At 39.2% G+C, this 27,997-nt stretch overlaps 1 protein-coding gene across 1 annotated transcript in view; it reads right to left on the minus strand.

Moving 5' to 3' along the window:
• Positions 1-27,997, minus strand: part of IL1RAPL2 (interleukin 1 receptor accessory protein like 2) — a 1,037,032-nt gene that overhangs the window by 942,062 nt on the left and 66,973 nt on the right. The window contains exon 2 of the mRNA XM_074207403.1: positions 2,697-2,797. Within this exon, the coding sequence (XP_074063504.1) occupies positions 2,697-2,778 (82 nt within the window). The 5' untranslated portion in view covers positions 2,779-2,797. The remainder of the gene's footprint in view (positions 1-2,696; positions 2,798-27,997) is intronic.

Consider the following 27,997-nt stretch of genomic DNA (forward strand, 5'->3'; position numbering starts at 1 on the left):
AGAGTACCTGGGTTCAAATCCAGTCTCAGACACTTAATAATTACCTAGCTGTGTGGCCTTGGGCAAGCCAACTTAACCCAATTTGCCTTGCAAAAAAAAAAACCTAAAAAAAAGTTTCTTATTGGATGTTATTTAATGTTCTTTAAAGGTGAAATCGACTGTAACATCCCAGTTTACAAATATCATCAATGTTTCTGGGATACAGAACAGAAGCACTTGTCTACAATTGAAAGAACTATGAGGAGGCAGCCAATCAGAATAGGAAGGTAAAAAGAGCAAAGTGGTCCTTGAAACAGATCCACTCTCAGCAACACCTCCTGGACCTTTTTGTTCACATCTCTAAGACTCAGAGAAACTGGAATTCCAAGATTTCATCTCCCCACCTTTCCCAATCATAGATATCAACAAACATCAATAATAGAATTTCTTTAAAAATTTTTTTCTAAGTCAACTCTCTAGAAGACTGATTATGCCTCAACCCACCCCCACCTTGCAGAAAATACACAACTAAATGCCAAAGTTAGTCCTAAACTTTGCAAGTGATGCAGCCAAGAGTGAGCTATGCAAGGCAGCTCCTTTTTAAATCATACTGGGAATCACTTTTCAATCTGTTTTACAACTACTTCTCTCCCCCAAAATAATAATTTCTCCAAACTCCAAGCTAGGAGTGGCTAGGTGGCATAGTGGATAAAGCACCGGCCTTGGAGTCAGGAGTACCTGGGTTCAAATCTGGTCTCAGACACTTAATAATTACCTAGCTGTGTGGCCTTGGGCAAGCCACTTAACCCCACTTGCCTCGAAAAAACCTTAAAAAAACAACAAACTCCAAGCTACACCTGAGTGTGAAACTGGTCAAAGGGAGTGGTGCTGGGGTGGGGGGAACAGGGAAGAAGAGAGGAGTATATATTCTATTTGAATCCAACTACTATAGTAAATGACTTTTGCAACATTCAATTCATTTTTCCTTTCCAATATTGCCTGGGCCATTAGGACATAGCCAAGTGAGGAAAATGGGATCTGGTCCAATAGGTTGTATTTGGTAGTAGATAATCTCCCCAATTGCTTTATTTCAGTGATAGTCAATTCAAAGCAAGATTAAAAGTGAAAATGTTACCCGAGGAAAGAAGGCTAGGAGTAACACAGCCAGTTGGAAGTAACAGAGAAAAATATATTGCCCAAAATACAGGCAATGAAGAGCTACAACATGTAAAAGTAAACATTTATGTATATATGAAACCAACTTTCAAGTTGTTCTTACTACAGAAGAGATCACAAGAACTGAGAGAGCGAAGGAGAGAGAAGGGGTGTAAGGAGAAAGGGAGGAGGAAGGGGGAGGGAGAAAAAGGAGAAGGTCCCTTGAGAGATGAGGGAGGGGAGAAGGAAAAGAATGGGGAGAAGGAGAGAGACAGAGGGAGGGGAGAGAAGAAAGGAAGGAGAGGAGAGGGAGAAGAAGGCTAGGGAGAAGAGGAGAGACAGGGAAAGAATGGGGAGAGGAGATAAAGGAAAGGAGAGAGAGGGGAGGGGGAAGGAGAGGGAGAGATGTTTGGGAGAGCAAAAGTGGTGATGATGCCTATGATAAGTCCCTAACTGCCTGCCCCTCTGGTAGGAGAAAACATTTCTATGCTCCACTGGGATGTGTGCATGCCTGTGGACAATACCAGACTGGTTCAAGTTGGACTGGAAAGTCCATGTTTGTCTTTACGAAAAAGTGAGCAAGTGGCATTGATCCATTATCCTACCTGTATTGTCTCAGAATCCTTTGGCTGGCATGCTTGTTATTAAGCCCAATCTATTATCAGGTAAAAAGTAATGACGCACTTCAACTATTTCAGTGTCCAAGCATGAAGCAAGCTCTAAGTCCCCTCAAGAAGCTATCATATCAAAAAATAGAGACATGAACCCTCTTAGCTAGATTTTGCACTTAATCAGGAAGTTTGGAGTCATAGAAATTCCTTTCTGGGAGATAGTGAACTGGGAGCCAGCAGCCATCCCCCTCTAAATCATTTGTTTCCCCAGAATAATACATTTCTCAATGTCTCACGAGAAAGACTACAGACAGAAAATCGATTCTTAAGTTCCCATGTATAGCTTGTAATTATAGCTAAAATGTATAATCAAAACTGAAAGATGACATATACATTCAAGTGTTATCAAACAATGATTAAGCCTTGATTGGAATGTCTATTGACTAAGCCTAATGTCTTAGCACGACCCTGGCTGTCTGCCAGACTGCCTCATTCTAGAGACAGCCATCTCTCCTAGAGAAATTCTTCTTCAGGCAATTAGCTAATACTGCCTAAGTCGGAGGCTTTATTTAGACTGATGCCTATTAGGCATTTGGGGCAATTGTGGGGAATTAAAGCTCATGTCTTTTTCCAAAGCTTTAAAGCCTCTTAGGACTATCTTTGTTCAAGAACAAATTGTCAACAGGCCAGTGCTTGTTCCCATCTGAACATGAACTTCCAAGAGGGCTCCCCATATGTGTTTTTGGTAGAAGTTGGGCCATCAAAGTTCACATGTCATACAGTTTTCACCAGAGCATAAGCATGTTTGCCCAGGTAGTTCACCTGAAATTTTATTTTGCAATGGAATGGCTAGGACACAAGCATTATTGGTTAAAGACCCTTACAATTAGAGAGACTGGTACACCTCTGATGCTCACAGAACATTCCCTAGACCAACAATGAGCAACTTACCAGAATTCCTCTTTGACACAAACTTCAGATTTGTGCTGACTACTGAACAGATCACAAGAGCCAAGAGAATTGGTGGCTTCATTTTTCATATCCAAGGGTAGCTGAAAAAAATAAACAAGAACATGAAGTCTGTATCACAGATCGTTGTCTTGCCAAAGCTCTAGCTATGTCTCCACATTTCTCAAAGATGAATTATAACTTAATCTGGGCATTTATAGTTTTATTTTTATATAAAGGTAGGAAAACACAAAAATTCAAAGGAACAGTTTATGAGTAACTTACCAAACCAACACTTGATCTCCTTGCCAGAGAGATACATAGCAGTTAAATAAAACACTAGTTCAGAATGTTTTACATTCATTTATATCACATTACTCATTTATAAAATCTTATCAATGTAAAAGATCATGAGTAGTATAACCTTATAAAACAGCTAGAAGAAATAGACAACTCAGCAAAAGAGATTGACCAAAGACCAGATTAAGACAGATCACCCTAAACGACATTCAAGGATGAAACCAAGATAATAAGAACAAGACTAAAAAATGGAAAAGATCTGTCAAAGATTTCTAGAATACATTCTTTTCTCCACTGAACAATGTAGCCATTACAATGGTACGTTTAACTTCACAACCCATAATGTACTGCACAAGAAAGTCAAAATGGAAAGAAATTAAGATGTGAGAGCCACTGGATCAGACCTTGTATACACAAGGGAGATAAGTGTGCACTGAAGGCAGTGCAGTTCTACTAATAGCTAGCACTTATACAGAGTTTTAGGGTTTGCAAAAATATTATTATTTCATTTGAGTCTCAGGACAATCCAGTGGAGAAGAGGTTATTATCATTTTACAAATGAGGAAAGTGAGAATGAAAAAGAAGTGATTTGTCCAGGGTCCCAAATATCTAAGGCAGAATTCGAATTTAGGTCTTCCTATTCAGTACCCCACCCACTGTATCACCTAGTTGCTCTAAGCATAATTTTGACTGCAGTAAGGGATTGGTTCTCAATTTATCTGGAAGAAAGGAAGATACTAAAATTTATAGGGGTTAGGGAGGGATGGGAAACCATAGATGGTATTCAAATAAAGAACAGTAATAACTAATACAAAGAGATAGTGTTTTTCACTGGTCAGAATTCAAAACCAAAGTTAAGGAGTTTTGCCCTGCTGATAGGCATATATAATAAAGACTAGAATTTGTGTCAAATGGGTGAAAAACAGTGACTCTAATTTTCTTTGCTTGCCAAATTCTTTTGCATGGCAAACCAGAGAGGATCACGGGAATTTCTTATTCTAAGTAAGGTTATATAGAATAAAGAACTATAATCTCAGCCCAGATACAGAGAAAAGAAGACTGAATCTTCTCCTAAGAATATCCTGTTTGGATTTCAGTGCCTTGGATGTGCTGGTACTACAGAAGCAGCTTAAGGCTCTTTCACATGAACCCACCCTGAACCAAGGTTCTGGAAGTACCTTTTGGCTAATGCTGTTGCTATTTTACAGGCTTTACAATATGCACAGAGTACACTAGGTATGTTAAGTACAGGACAAAGAATATAGGAACAAAGGATTATGGTATGCTAAATGATGCAATAAGTAGCTAGAGCACTGGATTGGATTCAGAAAGACTTCAGTTCAAATATGGCCGTGGATACTTACTATCTGTGTGACCCTGGGCAAGTCACCTAACCTCAGTTTTTTCATCTGTCAAATGGGAATGGTAACAATACTAGTCAATAGTAGAAGAAAGGGAGATAATATTTGTCAAACAATTTACATACATAAAGTGCAATACAAATACTAGCTATTGCTATTATCACATTAGTGAAACAATGATATACCTTAGCATTTCTAAAGAACAAAGATTAACGTTCTGGGGAGCAATGTGGAACCTACATCCAAAGAACTACAAATCTGTTCATACCCTTTGACCCAGCAACCCCACTACTAGGTCTCTATCCCAAAAAGACCCAAAGAAAAGGAAAAAGACCTCTGTGGACCAAAATATTTATAGCAGCTCTTTTCATGGTGAACAAGAATTCCCCCACCAATTGGGGAATGGCTGAATAAGTTGTAGTATCAGATTATGATGGAACATTATTGTGCTATAAGAAATGATGAACATTATGCTTTCAGAAAAGTCTGGAAAAACTTGCATGAACTGATGCTGAGTGAAGTGAGCACAATCAAGAGATCATTGTACACAGTAACAGCAATGTCATAAGATAATTGACTGTGAATGACTTAGCTATTCTCAGCAATACAATGATCCAAGACAATCTCAAAGGACTGGGGATGAAAAATGTTAGCAGCCTCCAGAGAACTTATGGAGATTGAATGTAGATCGAAGTGTACTATTTTTCACTCTATTTTTGTGCAGGTTTTGTGTTTTCTTTCACAACATCATTAATATAGAAATATGTTCTGCATTATTGCACATGAATAACCTATATCAAATTGTGTGCTGTCTCAGGGAGGAGGGAGAGGAGGGAGGAAGAGAATTTGGAACTCAACACTTCTTAAAATAAATGTTCGAAGATTTTATATATAATTGGGAAAAATGCTATTCAAAAAAAGAAATAATGGTTAATAGGACTTAATTCAATAATTTAATAATTAGTAAACCTTCTCATTATAATGATCACTAGGAATTAGTAAAAAGAAATTGACAATTTTAGGAGAAATAAGTAATTGAGTACCAAATTTGGAGCACACTAGTGAGCAGAGAAACACCTAGAGGAACTCATGTGTCCTCAGCAGTGAAAGCACCCCACCCCACCCCCGGTAACTCCAAATGCAGACATGCATTTTAAGATCGGCATATTAGCATTCTTTTCAGAGAGGCAGCCCTGTCAGCTGAATGGAGAGGCCTTGAAGTCTGGATTGAAACAGGTAACAGAGTTTATACTCACACAGGCAGCAGAGAGATGAGGTCCAGAAACATGGCTGATTACTGGAGAGCCTCAGGGGACCTGCTTATGATGCTACATACTACATAGACAGGGCAAGCACAACACCAAAACTAGAGAACTGGAAGTGTTTCAGAGCTGGATAGTCAATTTGATAGTGCAGAAAGTGTCGGTGACACTCCTATCAGATTCTAACTATCTCCCTTGAGAAGGGAGGAGAAAAGGCCCTGACTTTGTGTTAGGGTTGCAGTAGCTGTCACATAGATGTAATCAATGGTATGTTGCCTGTGGGCCACTTTAGGCTGGTTCAAGTTCTCAGGATCTGGGCTGCAGGGCAGGAGGATGCTTGGGGCTTTTTTTATGGAGCTGCTTCTTCATAAGCCAAAGGATCAGCCTCCATTTAGTCAGTCAGAAAATGTTTAATAAGCACTTACTGTGGTAGGAAGTTTGCTAAGTAGTACAGGAGGATCCACAGAAAGGAAAAGATAGGCCCTAATCTAGAGGAGCTCCGAGTCTAATGAGGGAGACTAGCTGCAAAAAGCTATGTCCAAACAAGCTATAGAAAGAACAAGTTCGAGGAAAGGCACTAGAACCAATAGAGATAAGGAAAGACTTCCTGAAGAAGGCAGAATCTCAGTGGAGATTTAACAAAAACTAGAGAAGTCAGGAGAGAGACATGAGGAGTTGGCTATATGGAGATAGCATGCTGGCTCCTGCAACTAAAAGAAGAATATGTGAGCAAAGAGAGCATACTGGAAGAAAGCAAATGGTGCTGCCAGATTCCAAGACATCTTTCTCAATATGCATCTCTAAGGTCATACAAGACCTTACAACAACTACCCTGAATCACTCTAATTTCACTGCAAAAAATTTCAAGGAGTTCTGCTAGGAAATAACTAGGCAAAGCTGCCCCTCCTGGAAAGGAAAGTTAAGTCAACAAAAGAAAATGGAACTTGGGATCAGAGACCAGAATAATAGCAAAGCACAATGAAAAGCAATAGCAAAATACAGCTAATGATGTCAAGCTATGTTATCTCAGGAATGCTAACCTGGATGATCACATGAAGACTAAGTGGATTTCAAAGGAGAATGGACATTAATAAATGAGAATCTGAGTACCATTGAACTGGCATTGAAAATGGTGTTGAGGAGAGTTGGGGCACCCCTGCATCTCAAAAAAAGCTAAGTTTTACTTTACTCGCTCTTATTGATCCTTTCCCTCAATCTCATGCAGCAGTGAACATGAGGATTTCAGATATAGAGCGCCCCACTCTTTGTTGGCCAACAAATCATAAGGGATTATTGTATTCCAGTCATTTTATGAGAAATATTTGCAAAAAGCACTTCTTCAGCCTTTATTAAGGTTCAGCTGCTGCAAACTAGGTAAGAACTGGTCATGTGTAGGTAATATTGCTATGAGTTTGCAGTGACCTAAGGAAATCATAGGTATTGAAAAAAGGGAGGGACCTTGACTCTGGTGTGTCCAGATACATCCTGCTCAAAGTATAAGCAGAATACCGTAGGCAGCCAGTTGGGACACAATAACTGTGTGTCCTGACAATACAGGCTATTCATGCAAAGGTCTCCAATGAAGACTGAAGCAAATGGTGGCAGAAAATATCATAAGGGTAGTGACAAGCTTATCTCAATAGCAATTCAGAGGTGTCTAATTTTAAAGTCTACAGCACCTGAGGAATGAAAGAATCATTTGCAGAAGAAACTTGGGCAAGACTGGTATACTCTCATTGTATGAATGGGAAGTGGAGTTTAGTCAAGAAATAATTTAGTTCAATGACTGAATTATTTTTTCAAAAGTCGACCTTTGGTGCTAAGTGTAAACCCAAGTTAAAATATCTTGTAAATGGTCATTTGAAAATTAAAGCACCACTACTACTGGTCAATAGTTTTATATGATCAATAGAATAAAGAGATGTTATCCACCCAAAAAAAGAGTAGTCCTTAAAGATTTTCCCCTGGGACAGACATGAAAGGCTTCAAAAGCCATCTGAAAGAACCATTCAACAGCAGGATCGCGGAGTTCCTTCACACTAAGATTAAGTCAGTTCTTCTTCAACTTGTATCAAAGGCTGAGATTAGAATCCTTTGTCCCAAACAACTAACTGATTTGGGGTTAGAATTCCCAAGACCTTGTTGTGTTGTCATGCAAATGAACTTGGCTCAGAAAAAGGAGGGTAAGTTAGGGAAGCTTGAACTCCATACTGATACAGATACAGTTATGACATAACAGCTAAATCTGTCAGCAGCCAATTCCCCCAGCTTTAGTATTATATTTTGGCAACAATTTGCTATCTCCCTATAGTTCAAATTTGAATGACTATTAGCTCTATGAATCTACAAAAGAATAATTTACACACTTATTAATGAATAATAACTCAAAGTTGAAAAATTGCACATCATTTTGAGGTCTGCAAAACACTTTATACACACATTTGAATCTCTTGAAAAACCACAAGATAGATATTATTAGAAAAGTTTAAGTGAAATAAGAAGAAATAAAATAGGTCTTCAGAAATCACATTCTACAACAGGCCACAAATGAAGGATATACTTTTACATTGTTGGATCTAGAAGGGACCTCAGAGGCCTCATCTTGTTCAACCACTTTGTTTTATTCATGAAAAAGGTATAACTCTTAGGTATTAAGTGACTTGCCCAAGGTCACAAAGAAGACAGATTTTAAATGTCAACCAAAGTCCTTTACTCCAAACTCAACATCTTTCACTCATATAACTGATAAAAAGAAAGAATACAAGATCCCACTATGCTTATTGCAGGATGGCAATTTTAAAAGAGCATTATATTGAGGACAGCAAGATGCAGACCTAAGCTTCTCCTCCAAAAATCTATCACCTATGTATATAATAAAATTATAAAACATTCTTTGATAGATGCAATAGAATAACTTTGTTACATGATGGAATCATTAGAACCAGACAAGATCTAAAACAGGGTAATATATGCTAGCCAAAAGTGGCATTCAATGTCATGGAGGGTATCTTAGCACAGAGTACAAATAGAAGAATTCCTGATAGATTGTGGGTCCTTGCAGATATGCCTCCCTGTGGATGACATGATTTCATCAAGACCCAGAACTTATAGAGGCTGAATGAAATCCATTAGCCCTCTAAATTAGTTAACATATCTATCTACTTGGGTAAAGCCAGTATCTGTCAGCAGCAAATTTCCCCAGTTTTGGTTTAAATTTTGGAGAGCAAGATACTTTGCTGTCTGACCATCCTTCAAACTAAAATACCTTGTTACAAAAGTGCTAAGACATGCCTGTGGATGGACAGTCTAACGAGCTGGCTCACTTATTTATTTTGGACAGACACTGAAAATAATAAATAAACTGAAGCCAGAAGTAAAAAATAGAAGATAACAAGGTGGATAGCACTTGAGAAATTACAAATCACTCCAATGAGCCCAAGATTATTTTTTAAACAAAGTATTTTTTCTGATGAAACTGCAAATTCCTCAATAACTTAATTAATTAAAGGGGAGGCTAGGTTGCACAGTGGATAGAGCACCAGCCCTGGAGTCAGGAGTACCTGGGTTCAAATCTGACCTCAGACACTTAATAATGACCTAGCCCTGTGGCCTTGGGCAAGTCACTTAATCCCATCTGCCTGTCAAAAACCTAAAAGAAAAAAACATAAGGAATTAAAATTGAACATCCAAGGAAAGAGATAGATGGTGGCAATGATACACTATCTCATACTACTGACAATGCACTAACCAAAACAGCATAGATAATAATAATAACCAAGAAACACACAAGCTGCAGAGGATTTGGGTCAGAGCCTTTCTCACGTAGAAGCCAAAAAAGATAACACAAAATGAGGCTGCAGAGAGAGAGACATGGCTTCTGGGAATGAGTAGGTCATAGTCCTATTGTACTCTGCCCTGGTAGGTATGCTATTCTCTTGTTATTGATGACAATGGAGGTCTTGCCCTGCAGGACAGGTGGGAAAGAGTTGCCAAAAGGTGAGTTTCAGTTATCAACCAGTCTTCCCCTTTAGGACTCTCCAAGCAGTAGTTTTCTTTGAGCGTTTGTTACTTCAAGTGCTTATGGCTTCCAGCTTTGAGAAAGAAGATGGAAAGATCAATTTACACGTCACTTACTGTGTCACTGTGAGCAAGTCACATAAAGTCTATCTGCTTCAGTTTCCTCATCTGTAAAATGAGGCCAATTCACCTACATCCCAGGCATCTGTAATATTATGCACAATTCTAGATCTCAGTTGAAAAAGGACACAAATAAGCTGGAGAAGATCCAGAAGAAGAAAACCATAATGGGAAGGGTCTCAAATCCATGTCATACAATGATTGGCTGAAATAACTAGGGTTGTTAACCTGGAACAAGGAATGAGGAAGGAAATAAACTTTGTGCTAGAAATGATGCTAAGCACTTTACAAATATTATCAAATTTGATCCTGACTAGAATTCTGTGAGGTAGGTGCCTCAACCATCACCATCTTAAATTGGAGGAAACAGGCAAACTGAGTAAGGTGACTTGCCTAGAATCACATAGCTAGTCCGTGCCCAAGACTAGATTCAAACAGAGCTTTTCTTCATTCCAGGTCAGATATTTTATCTACTGTGGTACATAGATGCCTCTGTTCAGTCATTTTTCCATTGGTTCTAACTCTCTGTGACTCCATTTGGGGTTTTTTAAGGCAAAACTACTGGAGTAGTTTGCCATTTCCTGCTCCAGCTCATTTTACAGATGAAAAACCTAAGGTAAACCAGATTAAATGATTTGTCCAGGACCACACAGCTAGTGTCTAAGGTCATATTTGAACTCAGGATGATGAGTCTTTCTGACTTCAGACCTGGCACTCTATCCACTACAGCACAACCTAGCTGCACTCAAATGCCTCTAGGAGAATTTCTCTAGGAGAAATGAAGATTAAGAGGATCATGCTAGGTCTTGAAAAACTGTCATATGGAAGAGAAATTTAATTTTATCTTGTTGGTCCTAAAGGGCAGAAAGAGAATGGAAAAAAATTGCAACTGGGATAATTTAGGTTTAAAGGGAAGGAAAACTCTTAACAATAAGAATTATCCAAAAGTAGATTAGGCTACCTAGGGAGGTTCTGGGAGACTCCGACACAATTGAAGGTCTTCAAGCAGAATTTGGATGAGTCCTCATTCAGTAGCCCCTTCCAACTCTAAAATTCTTTGATTCTTTGATAACATCTCTTTGCACAGAATACACCTGAGGACCTTGCACCCTTCTGAAAAGTGGCAAAGACAAGAAAAAATGGGTTTTAGAAGACATTGTAAAGTACCCTCCTTCATATCTGTGATATTATCAATAGTTTTTGCCCAGAACACAAATTACAGATATGTGAATGATATGCAGTGGTAAAGGAATGTTTAAGCATATAACTATTGGTAAAAGTTCAAAGACTATTTCTACCCTCTTACACAAAGGACTTTCCGTTCTTTATAAAGTTAAATCCTCAACACCTGAGTCTGAAGCACATAATCATCAATAGATAATGACAAGAATTAGGCCACTTCTGTCTGATTAGATTTATGTTAATTAACTACCTGGGTAAGCATTTCACAATAATCTAGTATGAACCTTCCTAGGGAGAAGTTCATTAATTCAAAAAACATTTATTGAGCAACTGCTGAATATTCTTTACTATATGAGAAGCAATCCAAGTGGATCTATATTGAATTTTATTGAATTTGATCTAAAATTGGTTTCTACTATCAGGAGTCTTCCTATGTAGTCAGAGAAACAAGACATACATATAAAAGAAATACATCCAATGCTAAGGGCAAAGGAATTGTCAGAATCAAGTGTAGTGTGACAAAATAATATGATGAACAGATGACTCACACAGTTCCCTTTCCAAGTTAAAATCAGCAAAACTGTCAATACAAACTGTCAAACAGATCAGCAAAATCCACTTGAAAGTCCATCACTGGACAAGAAAAGTAGTATCTGAAACCAAAGCAGGATTTGAAGGATAAGAGCTGGATTTGGAAGCACAGAACCTAGATTCTGACTTTAGACTGCCACTTAGTGTGCGACTTTGAGCAAATCATTTAACCTCTAGGGGTCTCAGATTCTTCAACTATAACAGTAAGGGTGTTGGACCCGATGGTCTCTACAATTCCTTCCAGTTCTAGACCTTACTTCCCAACAGAAAAGTTCCACAAATGTTTGTATACTCCCCCAAGTGTCATAAGAAGAAGCCCATAGAAATCTTTTATTTCCACTTTCTCAAACCACTGCACAGGAAATTTACTGCTATGTGAAGAAAGCGTATGGGAGTTATGTAGAAACCTTTATTCACTTGTTTCCAAGTTATCAGTCCATTATTTTCCCTGAAAATTCTTTGTTTCTAACTTGGGCTATCATAATAAAATGGCTTTTATTCTCGAATTCCACAATTCCACTTTGGGACTTAATGCTTTTGTTGATTCCCCAGGGTTAGCACATTCATCCTGAAAGACTATGGAAACATTTGAAAGGATACAGGCTGTGTGACAATGGCTAATGAAGGCATTAGTATTCTTTTTTCTTAACCTCTCCTGGGAGTCCCAAATCCTGAGAGGAGCTACGCCATCTTGACAAGAGAATTCAAAAATGTAATTGAACTAAATCTTCTGACAGATAATTGTAATGATGGTGTTATGCTCTGATGATTTGATTTTCAAGTATAGCCTTGCAAATTACTTTCTCCATTTTACTCTTTTCAGCCATTTTTATTGGTCTGGCTTATGTCTGACCATAATTTCATGCTAGGGTGTTTTAAGTACCTCTAACTACAATCTCTGGGCACTAGAAACCAAAGCAAGTTTTACTTATATATTGATTGTAACGCAACTAATAGACCTGATTGAAAATGCTAGCTAGGCTACAGGGAATAGAGGCTTGATCACACCATCAGAGGTCATTATTACTTATCACCATTTTAATATTTAAAAATGTGTTAACAATAATTCCAATTAGTTATTTATTCTTAACTACAACAAAATCTTAGCTCATCAGAATTTCCTCTAGTACACTCCTCCCCAAGTCCAAGGACTGTCTACTTTACCCCATTGTAAATACAATGCCATCAAAATCATATCAGCCACAAACTGCAAGATGTAAGCTCCCTGAGAGGAGGGAGTTGTTTCATTTTAGTTTTGTCTCCCTGGTCTCTTGCACTGAGAATAGTGCTTTAAAAAAAGTTAATCAATATCAGGGAACTTAATAAAGATAGACAGTAGGCTTTCTCTCCAGGGAAAGTTCAGGGATTAGAGTTATTCATCAAAGTTTACTAAATTTTCTTCTTTAATAACTGACAGGTACATGATAATCTACAAGATCTTCAATGAATAAACACAAATATGCAATTATGCTCACTACTCTCCTTTAGTGTCCCCTCAGGCATTAGGCTGGGGGAAAGGTAGACATCCGCCTTTCTACCCCATTGCCACTTCCAGACCCTCCATTTTTAATCCATCTGTATACATATCACCCTTACCACAAAACTGTTATCTGCTTCATCTCCTAGGAATTCTCCTGCCTCTCTCCTTCCTCAATGAGTTTTGTACCTGACTCAGTCTTCCTTTCCACACCAGCCTATTCTGTAACTCTTGGTGATGTCAGTACTTCTATTGATGCTCCTCTATCACCCTCCCATCCCCTTTTTCAACAGTTATGACTTCTGTCCCTACTTTACCTCAGTCTCCCACAGGGGAGATTCCATGACATTTTCCTCCCTAATCACAATCTCCTGTCCTCCCATCTTTCCTATGATCTACTTCCTTCTCTATCTGTCCTTTTTCCTCAATGCAATTCTCAGTCCTCTGACACATGCTGAAGGAGGAATGAAAGCGTCAAGTCAAAAGATGCTGCTACTCATTAACTACAGCCCAGGCAATAAAAGAGATAGTACATGCTAGTGATAATAGCTAATATGTATCTAAAACTTTAAGTTTACAAAGCTCTTGACACAAATCTCATTTTAGCCTCATGACAACAATGGGAAGTAGCAGCTATCATTATTCCATTTTACAGATGACAGAAATGAGAAAAACAACTCTGGGGTCACACTGCTCATAAGCATCTGAGGTTTCGCTCAGGTCTTCCTAACCCTAGGTCAAGTAGTCTCTACACTGCACCACCTAGTGGCTCCAAGTAATTCGGGCAGCAATGAGGTTAACAAACCAACCACTTGAATATGTATAAAGGAAAAAACATGGATCAGTTATTGAGTAAAGAATAGCACGCTAGTAGTAGCACAGGTTGGAAAAAGATTGTGGGAGGAGTGAGGAAAGATAGAAGGTCCTGAGCTGAATGCCGAAACAGAACATGTGTCAATGACTTGGAGAGGCTTTGAACTGGGGAAGAAAGTCAGAAATGGAATTTGTCAAGAGAAATCTGGGAAAAACTGTACACTTAGAACTGGGAAAAAGACAGTTGAGATTCATCCTTAAAAGGAGACAGTGAGATGACACATAGGAGTAGTTCTAAGACAGATAAAAAAGGTCAAAGGCAGTTCTCAAGAGGAAAAATATCCAAGCTATCAGAAACCACATGAAAAAATGCTTAAAATCATTAATATTAGAGCAATGCAAATTAAACCAGCTCTGAGGTTGCATGTCACATCCATAAGACTGGCAAAAAAATGACAAGGAAAATGGAAATTGCTGAAGATGCTAAAGAAGAACTAGAACATTAACATACTATGAGTGGAACTATGAACTGACCCATACTGGAAAAAAGTATACTCCCAAAAGTCATTTAACTATGCATACCCTTTGAATCCAGCAATAATATTGCTAGGTTTATGAACAAAGATATTTTTGGCAGTATTTTTTGCGTTACTGAGAACTGAAAACAACCTGGCTACCCAGCAAATACTGGAATGGCTAAACAAAATAAGGTTTTGTATACAATATCTGTGTCATAAGAAACAATCAAAGGGTTGGGAGGCAGAGCCAAGATGGCAGCATGAAGGCAGTATTTCCCTGAAACTCATTCCCCCCAAAACTCTAAAAGCCAACAAATTATGATTCTAGTCAAAATTTAGAGGGGCAGAAACCACAGAAAGACTGGAGTGACACATTTTCCAAGTCTAAGATAACTCAGAAGTTCTGCAAGAAAGGTACGTTTCACCAGGACCAGGGATTGGAAAAAGCCACAGCAGCCCAGCCCAACCCTACCCAACCCAGCCCAGCCCAGGGAGAGAGCTGAATTTGAAGATATAAGATATGGTAAAAATGGAGTCAATGGCTAAAAGGGAAATGCATTGGGAGTAAGAGAAAGGAGAGGTGGGATAGGCTAAGATATTTCATATAAAAGATCTTTTGTCCTTCTTTGCAATAAAATGGGAGGGGGGAAGGTGAAGGGGAATGAGGGAACCTTCACTCTCATCAGAAATGGCTCAGAGAGGAAACAGCATATACACTCAATAGGGTATAGACATCTAGAGTAAAAAGGAGAGAAGGGGGAAAGGGGGAAGAGGAATGGGCAATAGAGGAGAGGGTAGATCATAGGAGAGAACAGTCAGATATGATACATTTTCTTTTTTTCCTTCTCGCAAGGGGCTGGGATTGGGTGGCCTGTCCTGGAACCCGGGGCCAGGTGGTTGCTAGGTCTCAGGGGTGGGATGTGAACTCAGGGCCTCTTGGCCCCAGGGCCAGTGATAAATCCGCTGTGCCACTTCAGTCATCCTACAGCACATTTTAGAAGAGGGACAAAGTGAAAGGTGAGAGAAAATATAATACATGATACTGGCGAGGAATGGATGGAGGGATTTACAATCAGCAACAGTGCCAAAATATGGAAGTAACTTTTATGATGGACTTATCATAAAGAATGTGATCCACCGGAGACAGAGCTGATGGTATCAGAACACAGACTGAAACACGTGTTTTTTCCTGTTTCCTTTACTTTATTTCTCATGAGGGTCTGCATTTTGGGGGGGCTATTATGTTTACTCTTAAACAAGAATATTTTAGTAATGTATAAAAAATCATCACTTATACAAAAATATTCATAGCAGCCCTGCTTGTGGTGGCAAAGAATTGGAAATCAAGTAAATGTCCTTCAATTGGTGAATGGCTTAACAAACTGTGGTATATGTATGTCATGGAACACCACTGTTCTATTAGAAACCAAGAGGTATGGAAATTCTGGGAAACCTGGAGGGATTTGCATGGACTGATGCTGAGTGAGATGAGCAGAAAAACATTGTACACCATAGCAGCAACATGGGGGTGATGACCAACCTTGATGGACTTGCTCATTCCATTAGTGCAACAATCAGGCACAATGCTTTATTTTTCTTCCTTAGGGATATGATTTCTCTCTCATCACATTTAACTTAGATCAATGTATAGCATGGAAACAATGTAAAGACTGCCTCCTATGGGGGGATAGAGCAAGGGAAGCAAGATTAGAGAAAATATTGTAAAAAATTCAAAATAAAATAAAAAAATTTTTTAAAAGAAACAATCAAAGGGACAGATTGAGAGAAACCTAGATGTGAATAGATGCAAAAATGACATGAGAAGAATGAATCTTACTAGTTATACTAAGGGCAGGGAATGTCCAAAGTGTGAAATCATTTGGTTTGTTGCTGCCAAGGCAACCACAGGCAGGACTCAAAATTCAATAAATCTAGGAGCTTTTATGAGGTGGTTTAAATAAATATTTGGCTAAATATAAGAAGCTAATTTTTAAATTTTGGCCCTTAGCAGAAAAAGTCCCCCCCACCCCTGATTAAAAAAGACTAGCATAAAGAGTTAAGGATTCTAACCATGGCAATAACCAATTATGACTCCAGTAGAGTAATGATAAAGTTTGTTTCCCATCTCTTGGTAGAGAGGTCATAGGATCATCAAATCAAAGTTTTAAAAGACCTCATGAGGCATAATACTTAATTTTAAAGATGAGTAAACTGAGGCCCATGGATGAGAAGATTCTGAAGATCACCTGGCAAGAGAAGATACCAGATACTGAGATCCTTTCTCGAGCAAACTATCTAACATTCCAACATTACTACAGAGAGTACAACTTCGATAGGCTGGTCATGTTCTTAGAATGCTAGACACATGCTTGCCAAAAAGACTGTTCTTTAGAGGACTCACACAGGGTAAGCACACACAAGAGGATCAGAAGAAGTGATAGAGACACCCTGAAAGTCTCTCTTAAGAACTTTGGAGGGCGGGTAGCTAGGTGGCGCAGTGGATAGAGCACCAGCCCTGGAGTCGGGAGGACCTGAGTTCAAATCCGACCTCAGACATTTAATAATTACCTAGCTGTGTAGCATTGGGCAAGTCACTTAACCCCATTTGCCTTGCAAAAAGCCTTAAAAAAACTTTGGAGGGGTAGCTAGGTTTCACAGTGTGTAGAGCACCAGCCCTGGAAACAGGAAGGCCTGAGTTCAAATCCGACCTCAGACATTTAATTGTTATCTGGCTGTGTGACCTTGGATAATACACTTAACCCCATTGCCTTGCAAGAACAACAAAAAAAAGAACTTTGAAATTGATTGTGCAGGATGGGAGAGAGTGGCACAGAACCTCCCAGCATGGTGTGCCCTCATCAGTGAAGGTGCTGCCCTCTGTGAGGAAGGCAGAATTGAAGCAGCTCAAAGGAGACATGAGATACATAAATTTAGAATACCCAACCCAAGCATACACATGGACCATTTATTTGTGCCCAACCTGTGGTAGAGCATTGCAAGATCTTATTGGGCTGATCAGCCACAGTTGGACACACTGTAATTTGTCTCTACCATAGTGATATCATTCTGGTCTTCTTTGTTAATGAAGAACAAGAACTGAACAGATGAGTAAACTGAGATTCATGGATGTTAAGTGACTTGTCCAAGATCACACAGGAAGTAAACATAATTGACTGCATTGCAGAGAAAGACTTATAGAAAACAGGCCTGGTCAATGAGTGCCCAGTCCTTCGAACATGACCAATGCTCTATCTATTAATTCAACTAAAATGAAAGTTTCATGAGCCTTCCTCCAGGAATGCAAGATAGAGAGGTCTTCTTTCTCCCAATTTCTGTATATTCGAATCTATCCTTTATGTCCTGTAGATTTACTACCCAGTCACTAAAAATCTTTTAATTGACTGCTAAACTAGACTGCACATGCATACAAAAGCAGACAAACTTGGATTTCCCTGCAGATGAGAGAGAAAAATATCTGCTGTTTAAAGTCTCTGGGCTTGGGGAGGTAAAATAGCTGCAGGGGTATCCTCCACTTGCTGCTTTATCTCCCTGCCCAATCTCCATGTAGATGGTGCTTCTGGGTCTCTGGGACTCTGTCTCTGTTCTCTCTTGTCTGTTGTGTTCTCCAAGGGTCTGAAGACCCTTTGCAGTCACCCTATGCAGTTAAGAGCTAGCAGCATCAGTAGCCAAGGGACCTGACATTTTTGGCAGTGAATTGATTGAGTCCTTGTGTTCAGCAAAAAAGGAAGTCCACTGGCTATGTCACACCCAGCAGCGAACTCCAGAACCAGAAGAACACCCTCCTCTACTATCCCCCATATGGGTTAGGGCCAGAGAGTTTGGAGCATTTTCTAAGGGCCAGGTCCTCCTGCCAGTTTCTCATCACACACACACATATATTATTGGACACAAACAATAACAGCACCAATTTCTTTAGCATGACTGTACTCATTTTTTATGCGAAAGGGATTTTATTTAGGAAGATTGAATTGTGGGGAAAGACGAGGGAGGAGTAATGTGATGTCAAATAAAAACATGAATGAATCATTTCAAAAACACAGAAGAGGGTGGGAAACAAGCAATCAGAGCAATGTTGGTAATATCATGTAAAAATTAATATTTAAAGCTACCGACACTGTTGCCATAGTGATTGTTCTTAAGCAAAGATAAGATTTTGAAAAAGAAAACGTGGTATTTCACTCACTTACCTGAAAAAACTAAAGTGGCTCCCTATTGCCTCCAGGATAAAATAGGAACTCTTTTTGCTTAGCTCTTAAAGCCCTTCCCAGCATCACCCCATTCTATGTCTTCAGCCTCAGTGGATATTATTACCCCTCCCACATGCACTGATCCAACTAAATTGAACTTTATGTCACACATATGACACTTCATCTTTTGGCTTTATACTAGCTATTTATCCCCCAAGTCTATGAAGAATCTGTCTCTCCTGATAGAATCTATCTTTTCTTTTCAAGATATAATTCAAGCATTAACCTCTGCTGATACCCCACCACCCTCAGGACCACCCCTACCAAGGAATCAGATTTGGTAGACTCAGTAGCCAAGTGACCTGTTTGACCTACTGTGACAGTGAATTGACTGAGTCCTTGTGTTCAGCAAGCAAGGAAATGACTCATCAATTGGCTATGTCACACCCAGAAGTGAACTCTAAAACCAGAAGAATATTCTTCTCTACTAGCCTCCACCTGGGTTGGCACCAGAGAGTTTAGGGCATATTTTTTAAAGTTTAGGGCTAACACTCGCACTCCCAAACTACCCTGTATTTAACTGTTTTATATTTATTCCCTTTATATTTATTTTGTATACACATAGATTTAGTGACTGTCTCCCCCCATTAAAATGTATGCTTTTTGCAAATAAAGATATATTTCATTCTTTTTTACTTATAGCTTCAGTACCTGCCACATAGGAGGTACTTGGGTGATTTTCTTTTCTTTTTTTTTTTTTGAAAAAGTAGTATGTAATAGATTCTGTTTCATTTACAATCTTCTTCCTGATCTTTTTTATATAGAAATATTCATGTTTGTTGATGACTTTCTATTTCATGAAAATTTTTTTAAAGAAGTAAGCAACTAAACTGCTTGTCCTCTGAGAAAAGATAGAGTAGAACCATAAGGGTCAGAGGATAAAGCAAAAACAGTGGAGACCTGTGACCCCCGACGTAAGAATATTGATGTTAACTGTTGACCTGATAACAACTGAGAGGCCCATTTCCTTCCAGGAGCATGTAATGAGGACAACCCACCAAGACTCATAAGAAGACATTAGTGTCATTTCTAATAATTCACATACAAATGATAGTTTCAGAAAAAAGCTACAAGTATTGCTTAAGATGAATAAGTTTTAGGCAAAAAACTGAAGAGACAGGGACTCAACTAGCAATTTCTTTACTGCTGACTTCCGAAGGAAAGGGATACAGGAAAAGAAAAAATGATTTATTTCTATTGGGAAGTGAACAGCTGGTTAGTGGACAAAACTGGTGGAGTGTGAAAGTGAGATTTGGATTTCTAGTCAACAGTTTAAAACATCAGGAGGCAAGACTCCCAAGACAGGGATAGAATGTACCAAAGCAAGGTTGGTTAGAATGCATTTGCCTGATGTCTTGCAAATCTAATAAAAAAAAAGCCTTTAAAGTGAAAGGGATGAAAGAGGAAAAGAGAAAACTGCCTTGTGTAATTATCAAGAAAACTATAAATGACTACATGAAAACATTCTCAAATTAAAACAATTCTGAGCTTTTGCTTCACCCCATAAAAACTGGCAGCTGAAAAATTGTGGGAATAGTTCATGTTAGAAGGACTGTGGGATGATGAGTCATTATTAGGGGAGCTATGAAATTAATTATCTATTCTAGATTTTCTATTTGGGATCATACAAGAAAAGTGCCTGTCCTTACTCTTTGACCTAATGAACTCACTTTGACCTAGTGAACGCATAACTTGCCTTACCCAGCAAGGAAGTCAAAGGCAGAAACAAAGGCCCAATGGAGACCAAAATATTCCTAACAGGATGCTTTGTTGTGGCAAAGAGCTAGAAACAAATGAATACCCATTAATTAAGCTATTTTTTTAACTTTTAAATTTGTGGTAGAGAAATATGATTATTATTATTATTATTGTGCAATAAGAACTGAAAAATGTAAGGAATTTAGAGAAGCGGAAGAAGATTTTTATGAACATAGAATAAAATTAGCTGAACTGAGAAAACAATACGAATAATGACTATAATAATGTCAATCCAAGAAAAGGAACCAGACTCTGATAATGAAAACCAATGAAAATCCAAGAGAAGAGATAATGAAACATCTCTCTCTTCCTCACAGCAGCAAGGTGGGGGGGTGACAAAAGCAGACTAGTGTATATATATTTACACACAGACTTTCCATATCAGAGATTTTTTTATTCTTTTTTTTGTCACAAATTCAATATGGAGATGAAAAGTGAAGTGAGAAATGTCTAATATAAAGACAAAAACTATCAATTAAAATGTTTTTTAATGAAGATTAATGGAGAGTGAAAGAAATAATTATATCCTCAGAGTACATACAGTACAAACCATACAGACTGAGAGAAAAATGGATGAGGAGTTAGAGAAACAAATCACAAGACTGGCACAAAGGCATAGTAATTCACTGGTTACAATCAACTTCAATTATCCAAACATCAATCTGCATCAAATGAAGGATAGCTAATAATTTCCTTAGTTTTCTTAATGATAATAACATACTTCAAAATCTGTGAGAACCAACCATGAGATCTATGCTGAATCTGCTTCTCAGGAATAGGGATGAAAACGGTTGGCAGGGCAGAAATGACGGGAACACTATTAAAGATAATTCCCTCCTAGATTTTGTGATAGACATATACCCCAAAAGGTAGCTGGGTGGCAAAGTGAATGAAGTGCTGGTCTATAAATCAGGAAAACTCAAGTTCAAATCCACGTCTCAGGCACTTTACCAGTTATGGGGCTCTGAACAAATCACTTAAAATCTCTAAGTCTCAAGTTTCCTCATCTGTGAAATGGGGATAATAAATAAAATAACCTACCTCACCAACTTGTGTGCATCCAATAAGATAACATGTAATCACCTTGTAAACCCCAAAGAACTCCTTGAGAGCAGGTCTTTTACCTGACTTTTCAACCTTGTCACTTAGCACAGGGTCTGGCATATAGCATACGCTTAACACATGATAACTTGACACCCAGAAAATTGGCAAAGAGTACAAAAGGAGATAGAGTTGGAGGAGATATGGAAGACTGGCATATACTAAACTCTTGATGAAACCAATCATCCTGGAAAACTACTTGGAATTACACAAGAAAAGTCATCAAACTGTTCATGCCTTAAGAACTCTGAAGTCCCACTTCTAGGCATATTCTCTAAGAACAAACAAAAAACCTAGAAGCAATATAGTTGTCTATCAAAATGGTATGTGACTATAATGAAATGATTCTGCCTCAAGAAATGACCTAATATGGAGAATTGAGAGTATGAACTGATGCTAAAGAAACAGCCAGGAAAACAACACACATAGTAATAATCATAATATTCATAATAATGAAAAGAACACTAAAACAAAGCAAAGTCATGTATCATGTGATCAACCTTGACCCCAAAGATGAATGTGGAATGTTGTAAATCTAGTCACTGTGTTCTGCTTTTATTTTAAATATAAGGCTTTTTTTAGATGAGGCTTAATGAGACAAAAATTTGAACATTTTGAAATTTTCCTAGAGAAATGATCTCATGAGATCTGGCAGCAGAGTGGTAGACAAGTTGGTGAGGGGAGAGACTGTACATAGAGAACATCATTTAGGAGGCCAATGCAAACATTCAAATAATGTGGACCTGAGCTAGGAAGGTCACCTTGTGAAAGGAAAGAAGGCAACCCATGTGATAGACAATCTAGTACAGGAGTTCTTAACAGACCCCCAAGGGAACTATGAGTAGATTTCAGAGTCTCCATGAATTTTTCTTTTGCTTTGCAAGGCAGTGGGGTTACATGACTTTCCTAAGGTCACGCAACTAGGTAATTATTAAATGTTTTAGGCTAGATTTAGCTCAAGTCCTCCTGATTCCAGGGGCCAGTGCTCTATCTATTGCACCACCTAACTGCCCCTATGAATATTTTTATTTGAATATTCTGATACTTCTATTTCAATATAATCATATTTATCTGTAATTCTTTATTTTTCATTTTCTGTGCTTGAAGACAGGCTTCTGAAAAGTTCATAGTCTTCTCAGAGACTGTTCCCATGGACAACAAAAAAGATGAAGAATTCGTGTGCTAGAATTAAAATCAATGAGATTTGCCAACACATTGTATGGATATGGTAAAAGTAAAGACAAAAGTCCAGGATAAGTGCAGGGTCATAAAACCCGGTGAATAAAATGATGTGGGGCTCCCTTAATAGAAATAGGGAAGTTTGGAAGAGAGATAGTTTTGGAAGAAATATAATAATGAGTTCCATTTTGGATGTGGTGATCTTGAAAGAACTACCAAACATCAACTAGGGATGTCCAATTTGGACTACAATCCGAGAGAAAAATTAGGCCTGATTATTTGGGAGTTATCTTCACAAAGACAGCATCTGAACCCATAGATGTGATAAGGTTACAGAGGTGGGCATAGGATTGAGGATCGAGTCTTAGGAGATGTCTTTATCTAAAAGATAAGAGCAGGTTGATGGATTTTGTAAAAGAAAATGAAAAGGAATAGTTAGGCAGAGATGAACAAAGATCTAGATCTGGAAGGAACTTCAAATTCAAAGGTCTTCTTGTCCCATTCCCTCATTTTACAGATGAAGAAACTGAGGCCCAGAGAGGAAGGGACTAGCCCACAATCATATATAGGACATAAATTTAAAGGTGAAAGGGATCTCAGAAGCCACAGAGTGTAACTCCCTTACTATACAAGGAAGGAAATTGAGGCAGAAGTGACTCATTCAAGAACACACAGATAGTAAATACAAGCAAGACTTTAACCTAGATTCAATGACTCCAGAGCCAGTACTCTTCCCATTCAGAAAAAAACACCATCAACTAGATGAGGTTCAAGAAAGGCCAGTCTAGGGGCGGCTAGGTGGTGCAGTGGATAAAGCACCGGCCCTGCAGTCAGAAGTCCCTGAGTTCAAATCCGGCCTCAGACACTTAATAATTACCTAGCTGTGTGGTCTTGGGCAAGCCACTTAACCCCATTGCCTTGCAAAAAAGAAAGGCCAGTCTAAAAAAAAAAACCAAGACTATAGAATCTGAATGAACACTATATTCACTTTTTTAAAATTTCTCTTATGATTTTCCTTACTCTTTCATGGTTTTCTTTCTTTTTTTTCTTCATCCTAATTCCTCATACAGAAGATGACTAATGATGTACACATGTTAAACAGATGTACAATGTTCACTAGTGTTTGCCACTGAGGGAAGAGGAGTGAGAAGGGAGGATAGAAGAAAACTATGTAACTTAAAAATATGTATGTGGATGCATGTTGACAAACTTTTATAACATGTAACTGGAAAGATTAAAAAAATAAAGAAATTTTTAAAAAAGAAGAATGGCGAATCTACCTAATCTCCCTGTCCCTGAATACCAAGGGGGGGGGGGGGTTAGAGCTTGTACTTTTACTGAAGCCAGTCAAACTACATTCTCAGTTTATTTTGTAGAATGCCAGAAATTCTGGGTGGCACCTCATGGAAAATAAGAATTCCTCAGATGTAACCTGGACTCACTTACCCAATAAAGGAAGAAAGGCAGTCTATGAGGAAGGGAAACATTTCCATTTTCACTTTTTGGAGGCATTTTGAAGTTGGTTAAGCTTGCACTTTCTGACTGATCCTCCCTTCTCTGCCTCCTTTCTCAGGATGGGGCATTCAGCCCTAAGTTACCTTTGTCTTCCAAGCTTCATCCCATCCAGGAACACTGTCAGGATGGATCTGCCAAAAGACATTCCTCTCAGCCTAGGCTTCCCAAGCAGATAATCCTGGTTGTGCCATACCGAGGTTGGATCTAACCTTCCTTCACAACAACTACATCAAATCTCTGAGCCTACAGTAGAATATATCCCAATTCATTCAATTTAGCCTTCTGCTTGCCTTACCTTGCTCCTTCAGTTCCTCCTGATTGATCTCAAAGACTTTTAGTCCTTGCCTAGACTTGGAACCTTTGACCTGTTCTGCTTCCAAGTAGTATTTATGTCCCACCTACACTCCCAACCACTGCTTCTGGTTTGGGATCTGGATCCTGCCTGGAGCTTCCCTCTTCATGGATTTCCCTACTCTGGCTGTGACTTGATAGCAAGAGCCTCCACTCTGTACTGCCAACCAAGTCCAATATCAAGGAATGAATGAATGAATATTCATTTTGCATTTGCTATTGTTGCCAAAGTCAGTGCTAAGTGCTAAGGATACAAATACAGGAGTGATCCCGGCCCCCCCCCCCCTTCAAGGAATATGCATTCTAATAAGAGAAAACAACACAGAGTAAGGAGTGGTGGCCAGGAAAGGAAATTTTCTTCTAGAGAGGTATAGAAATGACACATGAAATCCTAAGGCAGGTAATTGGTATACCATCTCCAGATGAAATAGTAATATTGATTACTCTGTTCAAAGCGAAAGGTAGAGGCAAAGAAGGAATCATGCATAGAACAGAACATACAGCAAGGTGTCAAGGGGTGAGGAAATGGATATATCAACTCTCCTATGAGGCAGAGGGCATGGTCTTTTGGGAGTCTGTTACAGATGGAACTCTTCCAAGTGAGATGAGGAAAGGAGAGAAAGGAGCAAAGCAGATAGTAAATTATTTTAGATGGATGGACAGGAAGCATGGCCTGGGTACTGTTAGATATACTAGGTGATCTGAGTTTGCATGTTTACTCATCAATCACTGCAGCTCAGCTCCAGGGACCATTTCCAAAGCTCAGTGGATGAACTCCCCCAAGGAGTCTGGCATGGTATCTTGAGATCTGATTTAGAGGATACTATTCCCAGTAGGGTAGAGTACAGGACCAAATAGCTGACTTCTTATTCTACAGTTTCTCTGCTAAGTCCCTTTATCCTCCTCTCCCCTACCCATCCCATCATTCTGGCATCTGTTCTCTTGGTCACAACAGCTCTATAACCTATATCCACAAATCACTACTACTCAGAATCCTGGTACTGAATCAAATACTTCTATCCACAAAAAAAGATTAAGCAGGCAACTGTCCTTATTGCCTGCTTTCATTGGAAGGAAGGGAATGTAGTCGCTAAAGGTCTGGTGCAGAGGGATTTTTTCCAAGTGGGGAGAGGGAGGTTAATTGATACGACTGCTCTCTAAAACAGAAACCCTTCTTAAATTGACTTGGCTAACTAATCTATTGACTCTGCATTAGTTTCCTCGCCAACAGTAGAGGCAATCAAGCATCTCTGGGATTGAAAAGCATTGTGAGAACTTTGTCAAAAGGTATGTTTGGAAGATTCTCTCAACAATTTACAAAGTATTGTGAAACTTAAGAAGGGCAGATGTTCATCTCAAAAACTGCAAATACCAAAAAACAGGTGTCCATATCATTCTTAAGGAATTCTTTTCTCATCCCCCCAAAAAAGGAAAAATATAGCCTATGGAAATGGCCATCTTCAATATCACTGCTTATTTACACAGTGTTTTGACAATCAGTACTCTAAGGGAATATGCGGATTTGGGTTGAATTCACATTCAAACTATGGGATCCTGCCAGGGAGATGGGCCACTTACTGGAGTACACTCAAGTAAAGGACTTCTTTTGTTCATCCAGTTCCTTTGCCATGAATTGACAGGAAGGCACTTGTTTGGTAAATTGTTCCAAGGACAAAAGATTGTATATGCCTTATTTACAGCAAATGGCTAGCACCTGGAACAGGCCCACAAACATGGCAGAGAACGCCCAATCCTGTTGCTTCATTCTGTCAACCGTTGAGCTGCTTTTGGCCTAACTTCAAGAGCACAGATTCCCACTGGCTTACTGCCAGGCCATCTCCATTTTAGAGGACTCCAGGGAGACTGCAGCAGTTCAAGGTGTGATGATTGCCCCCTCTACTGGTGGGTAAGGGTCAAATAGAGAATTTGAAGGTCAGAGGGGTGACAGACACTAAGCTTGGGTCTGACTGATTCTTTTGTATCGTCAAACTAAGTCATCTTTTGTCTCGATTTTTTCCCATAGCCTTTAATCATTGAATGGGTACTGCCTTGGACAAACTGAGATCCGAAAACGACTCGAGCTTTCCTACTGCATTTGGGGTCACCTTCGGTTGTAATCACGTATGTCCTGCCACTAGACTCCAATGACTCTGGAGAAGAGTAAGGTTGGTAACCCAACAGCCTCTCAAGTCCATCACCCTTCTAATGTCATCTGTCATCTTCAAGAACAAAGGATGAACAGTAATAATAAGCTGCAGTTCCCACCACTTCTTTGACCTTTTTCCTTTCTGGGTCCCAGGATCTCAATAAGTCAAGTTCACCAAGTGCCAGAAACCATATTAAGTCCTGGGAATAGGAAAGACAAAAACCCAGATCCTGCTCTCAAGGAACTCATCATCTGAGGGAGACAACATGTTGATAGCCGGGCACATACAAGATACAAATGCAAGAGGAGGTCAGGGGCAATCTCAGAGGGAAAGCACTAGCAGCTAGTGGGAATCAAAGGCATCCTGCAGAAGGAAGGAGAGGGAAGGAGGTAGTAGAGCACTGAAGGCATGGGGAGGTGGTGGGAGGGCAGCCAATGCAAAGGTTCAGAAATGGGAGATGGACTGCTGTGTGCAAGCAATACGAAAAAGGCTAGTATCACTAGATCGGAATGTGTAAAGGAGTTAGAAGTAAGAAGACTGAAAAGGTAGGAAGGAGCTAAGCTATGAAGACCCGTAAAAGCCAAACAGAAAAGAAGCCACCGAAATTTAAAAAGAAATGTGACACGGTCAGGTCTACACTTTTTTTTTGTTTTGGGGTTTTTTTTTTTTTGTATGCAAGGCAAATGGGGTTAAGTGGCTTGCCCAAGGCCACACAGCTAGGTCATTATTAAATGTCTGAGGCCAGATTTGAACTCAAGGACTCCTGACTCCTGGGCTGGTGCTCTATCCACTACGCCACCTAGCTGTCCCCCAGTCTGCACTTTTTAATTAAGGATGGATTGGGGTTGGGAAGAGCCTTGAGGGTGAGAGACTAGTTAGAAGGTTATAGCAGTAGTCAAGGTATATGCCTGTCCTAGTGTGGTAGCCATGTGAGTGGAGAGAAGGGAAACAACTTATATAAGAGTTCTTATAAAGGTAAAAAATGATGAAATTTGAAACTAGATACATAGGTGAATTTGAATACACAATGGAAGATGATACAGATTGTGAGCCTGGGAGGATTATAGTGCCCTCAAAAGTAACTGGAAAACTGAGGCTTTGGAGGACTGATTATAACATATAGGAGATATTCCGGCATGGTTGCAACAGTAGAACTGGGACTAAAGTTATACTGGAGCAGAGATCTAGAAATTGAAGGGATCAGAGATGCTAACCACTTCATTTTACAGATGAAACAACTGAGGCTCAGAGAGAGGAAGTGCCTTTCATTTGTGTCCCAGAGATCTCAGAGACCATCTACTCTAACTCCCTCAGTCTACAGAAGTGGAACCTCAGGGACAGAGA

The sequence above is a fragment of the Macrotis lagotis genome, chromosome X (assembly GCF_037893015.1).
Source record: "Macrotis lagotis isolate mMagLag1 chromosome X, bilby.v1.9.chrom.fasta, whole genome shotgun sequence".
NCBI classification, from domain to species: Eukaryota; Metazoa; Chordata; class Mammalia; order Peramelemorphia; family Peramelidae; genus Macrotis; species Macrotis lagotis.